Source organism: Halictus rubicundus, chromosome 5 (assembly GCF_050948215.1).
Source record: "Halictus rubicundus isolate RS-2024b chromosome 5, iyHalRubi1_principal, whole genome shotgun sequence".
Classification (NCBI taxonomy): domain Eukaryota; kingdom Metazoa; phylum Arthropoda; class Insecta; order Hymenoptera; family Halictidae; genus Halictus; species Halictus rubicundus.
The window spans coordinates 7257757-7270356 of NC_135153.1; the positions used below are offsets into that span (position 1 = coordinate 7257757).

The 12600-nt window shown below is 43.1% G+C and overlaps 1 protein-coding gene across 3 annotated transcripts in view; it reads left to right on the forward strand.

Moving 5' to 3' along the window:
- Window positions 1-2957: 2957 nt before the first annotated feature.
- Gefmeso (Guanine nucleotide exchange factor in mesoderm) overlaps window positions 2958-12600 on the forward strand; it is a 67749-nt gene continuing 58106 nt past the window's right edge. For 2 of the 3 annotated variants that reach the window (XM_076787913.1, XM_076787911.1), the window contains exon 1: window positions 2961-3569. Coding sequence is in view for 2 of the 3 variants with exons in the window: in XM_076787911.1 (XP_076644026.1) it covers window positions 3488-3569 (82 nt within the window). In the remaining variant the exon portion in view is untranslated. Of the gene's footprint in view, window positions 3570-12600 lie in introns of all 3 variants that reach the window. The other variant, XM_076787914.1, reaches the window with a different exon arrangement.

The window sequence follows — 12600 nt, forward strand, 5'->3', positions numbered from 1 at the left end:
GATTTTGGGTCGCCGCGTCACAGTGACAGTGGCGTCATCTACGGTGGCGGCTTTCTAAACTATTTTTCCCTACCTCTCCCATGTGCAAGACAAGGACAGAGAACGCGAGACTTATGCCACCTACTTTTCTGCGGCACTTCGAATTCCCTGGTAAGTATTAGGCGAACATGATATACGAGTCGGGTATCCGACAAGGACAGACATATAGATTTACCGTAGAGAGAGGACAGATATAGAAATCTTTTAGAGTGTATCAACCTTATAGAGAATGTAGAAATAACTTGATTGTTTCGATGATTTCTAATTACTCGCAATCAGAGAGAGCATGAAATAGACCTTCGGCAACTTTCGCACAGAATTTCCCGTTGGATTTTCTGTCTAATTAAATAGTTATTTACACTTATTCGTATCAACCAAAACCTACGTAAATTTAACAGGTTCCCCGTAAACAATTAATTAACCAACTTTTGAAGTTTGATACTTTTAGGGCTGAAGAATCTGGAGTAAAGACTAGACTATATATTCTCGTTACGTTTTTACCTTGACTCTGATCTAATTTGTTATTAACAATTTTTGGAAGGGTGTGGATAAGCAGAAATTACATTTGTCATAGATGAAATATGACATTTTGAGGGCTCAAAAAATATTCGGAAGGCACGAAAATGTTGAGGAGAATTTTCTGCGACCATAGGTACGCCAAAAGATCCATTTGTTATTAAAAGTATAGAGAATATTGAGTATTTACATTACGTCCATTCATTCATCCTTTTTGCTTTCCAACACCATTTCAGTGATGTAGTTCCTCGGTTAGCCATCGTGCATGAGAAGAGGACGCTGCGATCAGTCGTAGAATACCGAGTCGGTAAAACAGTCAAATTCGGGGCATGAAAGCCAATAGGGTTAGGGTGTTATGTCTATTGGTATATCACGTATGTGTCTAGATAGTCCATATCAAAAAATCTTCGGTTAATCGCATTTCTAAGTATACTTCATTTTGCAAGCAAAAAATGTTTATCCAGTTCGAAGAAATTCAGATAAAGCTATGATAGTCGCTCTCTAAGGAGGTTACACATGAACAATAAACACACAGTGTCGAGTTTCAGACAGGTATCAACATTGTATTAATCCGTAAAACGTCTGTTACTCGAACAAATCAATTTTACGATTAACATTCTACTAAATATTTTGTATAATAACACATATCTTCATGCTACATCAATATCAAAATATAGTCCGAACCGTTCCGTTCCCGTTTCATTAATCGTAATCTACAAGTACTCCGCGAACATTAAATAATCCCAGCTAACATGCAACAATTTCAAGCGAATGGAAAACAGCAAATATCGAAGCGAAAGAATGCCTGCGATCTACGAGAATTGTACGAGTCTCGGCGTTGGCGGTGCAGCTTCCTAAAAACCGGTGGGCGGAAAAAGAAGAAGACGATCGCACCGCCGAGGGTTAAAAATACATCGGACCTGAAGCGTACAATTCACAAATACCCTTTAGGAAACGGCGAGACAACATCGACTATAAAACAATTTATCATCGATAAGACGCGATAAATGAGAAGCAGCAAGGATCGTCGATCGATGCAGAAGGATGTCTACGATCCGCGTTGATACGGATCGCGGTCGCCTCGGCGACGCCAGCGCAGCGCTTTGCTTCCTAAAAACCGGCGCACAGTGGGCCAAAAGCGCCAAAACGTGGCCAAAGTAGAAAGGAGTACTTCAATTTAGTTCAAAATTGATACTCATAGGTTTCTCGGGTCGCTGATTATAAATCTGATGTCAAAATTACAAAAAAACATAATGGCGGATTCAATATTGCGGATGCGTAACCAAAAAAATTATTGGACTTTCTTAAAAATTGGTATTCCCATATTTTTCGGGCCGGCGAATATGAATCTGATGTCAAAATTGCAAAAAACAAAATGGCGGATTCAATATGGCGGATGCGTAACCAAACTATTGGACTTCCTTGAAAATTAGTATTCCCATATTTTTCGGGCCGGCGAATATGAATCTGATGTCAAAATGATAAAAAAAAAACAAAATGGCGGGTTCAATATCGCGGATGCGTAAAAAAAATGATTGGACTGTTTTGAAAATCAGTATTCCCATATTTTTCGGGCCAGCGAATATGAATCTGATGTCAAAATTACAAAAAACAAAAATAAAATTTTTTTTACACAATAAAAAAATTATTGTTAAAAAAGAAATTGTTGTATCAGAAAACTCTATAAGTGGAACCATACAATGCTTATTTAACAAATTTTATTATAACTTCTAAATTTCTCGAGAAAACATGCTTGTATTACAAGGCTTGTAACTAGTACCATGACTACCTCTGCGTGACAAAAATGAATCGCATTACGAAAGGGGCAGTTTTGGGCAGCTACTTTTTCAAAATAATGTTAAATAATAGTATCTACTACAAGACTCGACAAGAATCTCCGTGGAATATTGTGGAATATACAACTTTTAGTACACATTTGTAAAATCTGTGCACTAAGTATTATCGTTCACTTCATACATTCCAAACATTAATTAATATAAATCCAATGTTATTATTATGTATAGTATTTACTTCCAGGAATTTCCGTAAAATTGTAAGCTTGACACCTTTCTTTTCACAACGTAATTCACTGCACGAAAACTGCGAGACGACTGTATGGAATATTTGTACTCCCACCATTTAGCAGGTATAAGTAGTAAGGCCTTTTTACCTTCGGCTTCTTATACAGTCATTACCTGAGAATCCAATACGGTAAGAGCCATACCCCTAACGTGAAATTCATTTTTTGCATTTTGGGCCACGTTTTGGCGCTTCTGGCCCACTGTGCGGCGGGTGGAAAAAGAAGACAACGAGCGCGCCGCGAAGGGGTTAAAAATATATCGGAACGGTCCTAATTCAATGACCAGGCGGCGGCGGCGGCGGTTGCGGCGATTTACATGAACGGCGACTGCGGAGAGGAAGGCGAGCACAGTCGGCGCATTGAGGAGCCAGAGAACCAAGAAGGCAGAGAATCGGGTAGGCAAAAGCAGAGGAGCCGAGGAGCGAAGAACGAACCAACGAACCCGAGGAACGGGAGACCGAGCGCGAGCGGCGCGTTGGTATGGGTCGCTGTTGCTGGTGAGCTGTTTGCCGATTCGTTGACTCGCCGGGACGGTCGGTCGGGTCGAGGGCTCCCGGCCCCCGGCTCTCTCAGAGTCTCAGTCCGTCTCGCGACCGCGTGCCAAGGGGATGGACGTCGTGTTGTTTCGTCTCCTCGTCCCGTGATCTCTCGATCAAGATCGGGCCGGACAGAGCGGGACATCGGGAACAGGGACCGTTGCCGCGCGCGCAATGCGACCACGCAAGTCCCGAACCGTGAGACATCTCGTGCCCATTCCTCCTCCGCAGTGAGACAAAACGAATCCTACCGGTGTCCTCTCGGTGTCCACGGTGGTTTGGTAAAGATCGCGAGTGTTTTGTTTGTTACAACGAGATGGGCAGTGAAGCCGACGCCGAGACCACGGGTACCAACGCCGTCGATTCGGACGAGTCCGATAGCTGGGAGAAGTTCTTCGGTGAGCGATAGTATCTTTTCTAATCTGTAACAGACGTCGCGCCGTGTACCTTTTTTACCCGTTGCGGCCCCTGCATCGTTGCCGTATACGCAGCATGTCGTTTTTTATTTCTCACTGTCGCTGCACCGATAGTTTTCTGCTCGCTATTACCGAACTGCCTTCCATAGCCCTTCTATCGCCGAACGACGATGTATCATCGATGTATCGACGACATACGTATATTTCGGTTGACACTAAAAAGGTTAACCCCTTGCACTGTCAGTTGTTTTACGGTTACAGTTGCGGTGATAGTTTCCTAGAAGATGTTCTAATCATTCTCTTTCTTCAGCGTTGATGATTTCCTAGAAGATGGAGAATATTTATATTTATTATATGTCCGCACATTCTCCAACAGCTATTATATCGACGACAACAAAATAGAATTTTGATTCTGTTCGATGTCATAGTGCAAGGGGTTGACACATTATATGCGAGGCACGTACTATTTTATAACAGTCGGATAACAAGCTATGACTAGTATCATACATAACTCTTAAATGAATCCATTCAAACACAAATATGTATTTTATGATCTACATATTGTGCGTTATACACGTATATTCCACATCATAGCACATACAATAAATTATGTACGTTCTAAACAACACGTACAATTCTTTCAATCGGATAACAACGTACTATTTTATAATGTTTGGCTTTTGACGAAGATTATTGGAAGATTATTGGCTGTAGTCCATAGCGGCTAATAAGTAGACCGCGGATCGTTTGTGCAAAATAAAAATTGTTTGTATCAATCGCAAGAAGCAGAAGACATTAAAATTTCTTTTTTTTTTTCTTTGACAATTTTAATAAATTAGAATATCGACGTTTTTAGACTGTTTTAAATTGTACCAGCTAGTTTTTGTCATAAATGCATAAAATTCGCAGTCTAGTAATAATTAATTACAGCTAGGATATGGTGCCCAAATACTGTGCCTATATTAATTATAGTTATTTTTAAAGCATAATGAATATTAAAAAAGAGGTGTTCAATTTTCATAATTAATTCTATTTTTATCAGTTAACATATGTGGCATGTATCTCTCTTTTAATATTCATTATGCTTTAAAAATAAGTGTAATTAACATAGGCACAGTAATTGGTACCCCCACAGTAATTGGGTCCCTCACTCTATTCTTTAAAATTGCTCTATTGAAAAATCGTGCAGACTAGCCCGCGCATAATGGTAAATACACGCGGCAGGTTATTCATAGAAACAACAAATTACAAAAGTACAAATTGCTGAAGTACGTGGCTGTATTTTTTTTTCTCGTAAGCGAGCGGGTTAAGCGGAGATCGAATGTAAATAAGGGTGTTTATTTTGACGAGTTGGGACCGCCGAACACCATAGATCAGACTACACGGTCTCTATGGTGGGGTACGGGGATTGTTATGCTTCGAGACATCGGTATTGTTGCTCGAGGTTATAGATCGGCCACAGCTTTTAGGTTTTTCTCGGTAAAGCGGTGGTCATAAGAATGTTCGATTATTATTACGTGGCGTATCCACGGTGACATTCCTTTTCTTTGACCACCACTGCGTTTGCGTGGCTCGGAAAGCTGTTATCGCGAATACGTGTAAATACAGGCTGCATGTTAATAAGTGCTAGGAAATGCAAATGAGGCGTAGGTTTTCGGGACGGAGGTCGCAAACGGAAACAGTACTTTTGCCGCGGTTGGTTCGATCGGCTCGTTCCATATTCCTCACGACACATTTATAACGCAAATGGCTTGGTGAAATATAAAACTGTGGAAGGATTAAAAGCATTTAAAAGCGTCAATACGTTATTATCAACCTATTAAAATGGCTGAAGGTCGAAACGAATGTTTACCCAAATTGTATTGGGTTGTCCGGATGGTTCGTGCCGATTTTTAAGGAAAACTCAAACGCAGTACTTTATTGTAGCAGTCATTTATTGAATTATTATAAGTGCCATTTTTCTCCATAATCTTTCTCCTTGGTTTACCCAACCAAGCTCCAACAACTTTTGGAAGAAAAAAGCATCGAATGCCTATAATGCACTCTGTTTCCTTCCATATTTAAGAGCATATAAAACCAACAAAAATTAATGTACTGTAATCAAACTTTTTTCTAAAAATGCCTGAAATATCACCTTTTAGACCATGTACACATTTGTTTTCAATCGTTCTGACATATTCAGACCTATCCTAATGCCACCCACAGAAAAACGGCACGAATTTTCCGGACAACCCAACAAATATTTTCCCCAGTACCCTGCAGTCGATGCAAACTGTTTTTCTACAATTCCACATACATTAACAGGTTCACTGTCTAGGCCAGTACCGTTCAGCGAGCCTCGCGGCGGGCAAGGGCGGCCACCGATGCCCGCGGGCATAGCCGAGGGCAATGTGACGTCAGCGGGAAAAATATTGCCATAGGCTGAACCAACGAAAGGAGGCGTGGTTCGTTGCTCGCCAACTCGCTTATGCCCGTGTTGCTAAATACTCTGCCCGCACGGGCGATAGCTGAACGGAATTGGCCTAAGGTCTTTAGCGTCGCGAGATAAAGCAGCTTGTAAGTCACCTAGCTTTTACCTGGTTTCGCGGAAGGTTGCGTGAAAAAATTGGCGGCAATCTGTTGGTCGCGTGCAGTTTGTGTTCATTGTACGCGCGAGAGAATTAGGCGGAACGTTTAGGCTGTGAAAACGGTTCTCCCGAAAGTTGTCGTATCTGTCGCGGCGATCGTAACGCTTCGTGAGCGATGACCGCGCGATGATTGCGCCTAATGCATTCGCGCGTCTTACCTCGAGTGGATAATACACCCAATTTAAACCGAGGCTAACCAGAGGGACAGCGAAAGTCGATTAATTATCGCGAACGATACGACGCGTAGAACGCGTTATCGTAATTGTTACAATCCACGTGACTCAAAGCCTATCTTAAATTAAGATCGAAGAACACTCGAGACACAATACAAATCTTTTTGCAAAAAAAAAAAACAAGAAAATCATCCGATACGTTTATCGTTGCATTTTCTATGCCTTGTGTTACAGTCGCATTTTGCTAGGGAGATAACGAGCGGTCGGTTATCGCGTGTCAACATCATTTTGTAGACGAGCACGCGAGCGCAATAAGCGAATCGACGACAAGACGAGAGGCATTAGCGGATTCCCCGTGGTAACGTTGATCTGTTTTTTCGTCTTCAGGAAATCGATTTTTCTTTCAGTATACGAAACGAAAATGAAGAAAATTTTCACATGAAGAAAAATCACGCGTTTAGTTCAAGTACCGATGAACACGTGTGCAAGATACGAATGCAAAAGGTTCGATAGTTTTCCCGGAAAAATTTGCCCGAAACGCGCGCGCGGAAGATAATCGCTCGCGGAAACGTAGAAATCCGTGTGCGACAGGTCGCCACCAGCAGTATACATATTCGCTGACACAAGTGTTGGTCCCTGGATCGAGTGCTCGAGCAAACATTAATCGGACAGATTGAACAGCGCGCAGCGGTTCCCAATCGCGCGCGTGTTCTCTCGTGGGCGGGACGTTTAAATCGTTGGAAAAATTCGATTCTGTTTGGTCGTCGAACACCGGATTTTTCGAGAGTTCTCCTTTCGAAGAGAGCTAGCTCCCACAAGCGACACGAAACAAAACCAAAAAAGAAACGAAAGAAACCTCTCTCGGGTACACGTGAGCCCCGTCGGAACGAAGATAAGCGAGATACACGAGTGGCAAAGCAACAGTACTATATTTCACGGAATTTCACGTGGAAGAGAAAACGTGAACTTCTTACGATTCGATTTGTCCGCTAGATCAGCTATGGCGCAGAGGCGCGCGAGCCTGATACACGCGTGAAAGTGACGTTACGTCCTGGCCTGGCCTCCCTTATCTCGGATCTATATCGTAATTTTTCAACTCGTTGCACCCGATCCGGGAATTTATGAGTTTTTACGCGCGGCCAGATAAGCCTGATAATTATCTCCGAGCTCCTACAGAATCGTGCTGTCCTTCATCCTAGATACTATTGTAGAGACCAGCTGTCTCTCGTTGCAAAAGATTTCGCTAGTCTGCGGATCTTTATGCAAAGGAAAAAATGTCTGCATCGATTACAAGACACAGGAACCAAGCAGAAATTTCCGTCTTTCTCTAATGACTTGAATAACTTGGAAATAATAGATCCACATTTTGAAAATTTTTTAACGCTAGATCAACGCTAGGTTCTAATATTTTTACTTTATGATTATTGAGATTGTGAAGATCCATCTACGTGGAATTACTCAACAAACTTATCTCCTTAGGCATGTATTATTTAAAAAATGGCTGAAAACTTGGATAGACACATTCTTCTTATTTTTGTAAAGTAATGGAACATACTCACTTTTAATGCTCCGTAAACCTAGTGTTAATTTCCTGTTCTTTCGAATTGTGCATAGAATCCTAGGCAATCATGTGCCTAGTTATCGTACCGGGCATAGTCGCCAGATCGAGACTTGTTCCCCCACTCTAATTTCCACTTCTACCGCGCTATTCCCCCACGCTTCAGCCACGACACGGTCACGTGACGTGTTCCGTCTCTGTCATGCGTGTCCCAACGTCACGTGACCAACCCGGTACTGGCAAAGAGAGAGAGGGTAACTTTTTCCCCTCGATTCGTGCTCCCTCCCTTCATCTGGCGAACTACCGGTAAATAGTAATAAATAGTAATTATTGAAATTATAAAAACGTTTTCACAGGAAATTACTGAATTGACTTCTTTATTTAAGCACATAATGAAAATCGTACAAAGTTCGAGTGAATTCAGTCTTCTCTCTTCTATAAAGACATTTCACTGTTATAGGTTTTGTGCTTAGTATGTGTAGTGTTAACGCTTTGAACGCCCAACTAGAAACCCGAAAAATTCCATAAAATCAAAGTAAGTTATTTAATGAAATAAAAATCGCAAAAAATTAAATGTATGATACTGAGAAATCCTCCAACTTTCTTGCATGTTGCAGATCCTAATCAAGCTTAGTACAATGAATATATCAACGTAAAAATTCATTTTAAAACCTGCACAAATAATTCCGTTACCCACATATGGGTGACGCGGGGCCGAACGTGTTGAAGAAGAAACGGAATGTCTATGCGGTTACTGTTTCTCGCAATTAATGCCGACGATTTTGATTTTGCATAGAAATCCGCAGTCTAGTAATGATTAGACTGCACTCTACGCGGAATGCCTCGAAGCAGAATTTTCGCTTTCCGAAGAGGATGCGGCGGATTCGCGAGGGTCTGGTCGTCGCCTTTGCTCGTGACTCTCGTGAAAATTCCCGATTTTCATTTGCATGCTCGTGCTCGCGCACGACAGTCACGAATACGCTCGTCCCGGCAGCTCGCGGGACAAGTGGCGAACTTAAGGATGCGATACGACGCGCAAAAAACACTCGCTCTGCCGGATGCAGCTTAGAGAGACGGCTGAGAGAGAGAGAGAAAGAGAGAAAGAGAGGCCTGTACTTTCCTCGGACCTGTGTGCGTGTCTCTGGTCGTCGCCGCGGAGAAACAGAGACGAGGCTTGCTTGCGTATCACGTGTGTATGCCCGTCCCGTGTGCACACGCCCAAAAATCGAGCAACCGGCTCTCTCGTCCCGTCTGGATTTTTATGGGCCTGGCCCGGATATGGGCGACGCAGTCGAGCCGCAAAAATTTCCCAAAATTTCACAAACAGGCTCGATCTAGCACTAGAAACAATGGGTGGGCGTAACCCTTTCGGTCCTACACGAATCTATCTTTTCTCAAGTATTCTCCATTTTAATAAAAATTCTTCGACTCCTTGCAAAGTGGGAGTCGACGATCTTCAAACTCGACCAGGCCTTTTCAGGAATTTTTTCGCAGAAAAACTATCGATCCTTCTGCATTGCGATTTTGCACACACATTTACTGGTGCTTAACACTAGAACTACCGGACCAGTCAAAACGACTGGTTCCTAATTTTTTCTTTTACAATTACTGAAATTGTAAAAATGTTTTCATCGGAAATTTTTTTAACGAACCTCTTCATTGAAGCACACATTACAATAAAAGTTGCACGAAGTCCGAATGGGCACAGTCTTGTCACTGTTACAAAGCAATATACGTCAGTCGCATTTATTGCTCGGTAGTTCCAGTGTTAAAGTACACGTGTGATTTTTTTCAAGTGAAAATAATCAAAATCACACAAGATATATACACTAACGAGCAAAACTGAGTCTACACTATTTGAAGCAACATAACTTTTTAAAAATTAGATCAAATGACTTGAATTTTATTGAGAAGTTAGAAGGAAGAGGTAAAAGTTGATTTTATCAGCTTTTTTATCTGAGCCTGTATTGAAAATTTAAAGAATGTGTTTGATTCGCTTGAATAAATTATATCACCGATATTGGTTAATTCGTTTACGAGTTATAAACGATTAAAAGTGCGATTTTAAGTCGAAAATCGTGAAAAATGGCAATTTTTCCACTTTTAAGCGTTTATAACTCGTAAACGAATTAACCAATATCGGTGAAATTTTCAGCATGGATATAATTTATTCCGGCGAATCAAACACATTCTTTAAATTTTCAATACAGGCTCAGTTAAAAAAACTGAAAAAACCAACTTTTACTATTTCTTTTGCGATTCCGACCAATTCAAACTTTTTTCAAAAATTTTGTACACCTCGTCTAATAAACTAATCCTTCTAACTCCTCAATAAAATTCAGGTCATTTGATCTAATTTTTAAAAAGTTATGTTGCTTCAAATAGTGTAGACTCAGTTTTGCTCGTTAGTGTATATTTATAAAGCGCGTTTTGAAGAACATGAGGCCGGAATACGTCTCTTTAGATCCGAAAAAGTTGCTCCAAGGAGAGAACTAGGCTGTTCTGCTGGTCTTGAAAGGGTTGAGTCGCAAGACCCAGGAATTTCTGGTCCCGCAAAGATCATCCTACACAGAGGCGTAGGATCGGATCGATCGGGCGACAGTAGCGATCGTTGACACGGAAAAGTCGCAACCGGCAGAGATCCTTGGTTGTTGACAATATCAGGCGTTGTCTATCCTGTGCCGACATCCGGGCCGGTCGCCTGAGAGGCGCATTATTACACGAGCGGCTCATACTTATACATTGCGCCGCGCCACGCCGCGCCGCGCGCCGGCACGCGGACTATGGGACCGGGAGAGATTGCGCGCATCTATCTCGCCCACTTGTTTCCAGCCTATGATATACAGGTTGTCTCTTCCCGGTCCCTAGATCTCGGACACGTTTGCGTACACGAGTTACTCGCGCCGCGAGCTCGGTCCTATGTAAACCCGCCGCGAGAAACCACGGGGGAGACACGTCTTTTATCTTCCACGTCTCACAATTGGGAGACAAATTTCCATAGGCCAACAAGGATAACAACTCTGGCCCCTTTGATCGGAGAGCTCGAAACGGGGTTAAAAATGTACTCGGAAATCAAAGGGAAACTGCGTTGGAAGCTAATAGTTAAGCTATGCCCACACCGAAGCAACGTCCAGCAACGAATAAAAAGCTTTTCTCCCGGATTGTTCGGGAAAGGTAGAAATTCTCTGATCGAAGCAGGCGGGCACAATTGCAACCGGAGGCTATTTCATTGAAAAAGAAAAAGGCTCGATGTCGCTCCAGTGTGGACATAGCTTTAGAATCTCCAGTTGCAATCGTTGCTGCCCGCTTCGATCGGAGAGAATTTCTTATTTCTACTTTTCCCGGACAATGCGGCCCCAAGAAAAATAATATTCGTGTATCCAGCGAGGCTCGGATAAATTCTGGTCGGGCTGTGTCCCCCGTGGAATAACAATGGCAACTTTCACTGGCTTTTTGACCCGGGAATTTGACGTCTCTATGATTCCCGGACACGTAATGTCCACAGTAATAATAATTCTGGCAAGTTACCGGCGACTCGGGAGTCGAGCAGCGTTTCCACCGGTCATAGAATCGTAATGGTACCTTTCACTGTCTTCTTCGGCCCCCAGAAATGGGTGTTTGAATAGCTCCTAGACGCGTACGTGGTCCCCGTAATAACAACAATGATCCGAGGATTTTTGTTGTTCGGTTTCCCGGCGATCGAATAGGCGCAGTCGTAGAAATCGAATTGCGTTTCTCTAGACCCTGGGAACCGCGCACGCGCGCGCGCGCACGATGAATAATAGTGCAAGCAGCCCGCTGAAGGATAAAGAGCGTGACGCGTCCCGCGATAAAGCTCGGAGCCGTTTTCTTTTTCGTTTTTAAACGGGCCGCGATAAAGGCCGAGTCTCGTGTGCTTACAGGTGACTCACTTTACAACTGTTACACCAGTGAATTTGCTCTCGACGCCTTTGTGTAATCCCGCCGGAAAGTAATTACGCGTGATCGTAATAAAAGACGCGGGGCTAGCTCGTGTCGAAAGTTTCGGATTTTCTTTCGGCTTTCGTAACATCGAATTCACCGCCGTGAATCAGCCTGTAGATGCGACTGCAAGTCCCTGGCACAAGCACTTGGCGTTACAAATGCAACCAGGGAACCACGATACGCCCACGCCATGGTGTTGCCGAGCCCACACGAGGCCGAACAACCGCCGCCGATGCGGTGACCCAGGTGTCACATCTCGGAATGTTATCTATCAAAATGTTAATAAACCCCCGTCCGAACGGACCTACATTCAATTTATCCTCGGTGATCTCTCCACAATAGCCGCCACGAAAACAGTTCGTTGTCCCGAGAGCGTATAACAGGCGTTCTTCTTGCATGGCTCCCCTAAGTGCAACCGAGTCACCGGTGATCGGTTACCGACGGATTTTAATCCCGTATCTGTCGACACGATGCACCCGGAAAACGCAGGCAAGCTTCGACAGAGCTTGGACAGCCCGTTGAACCTCGGAAGCCTTACTATGAATATGCACCGAGAAGAAGATGGCTGCAACGAGAGGTTTACCCTCTATCAGCAAGGGTTACTCGAACCCCTTAACGAGGCGCACGGTGTTGCGTTACTTCGGGGATGTTTTTATATACGGGGTGCTCGGAAATATTGACACGCTTGGCTC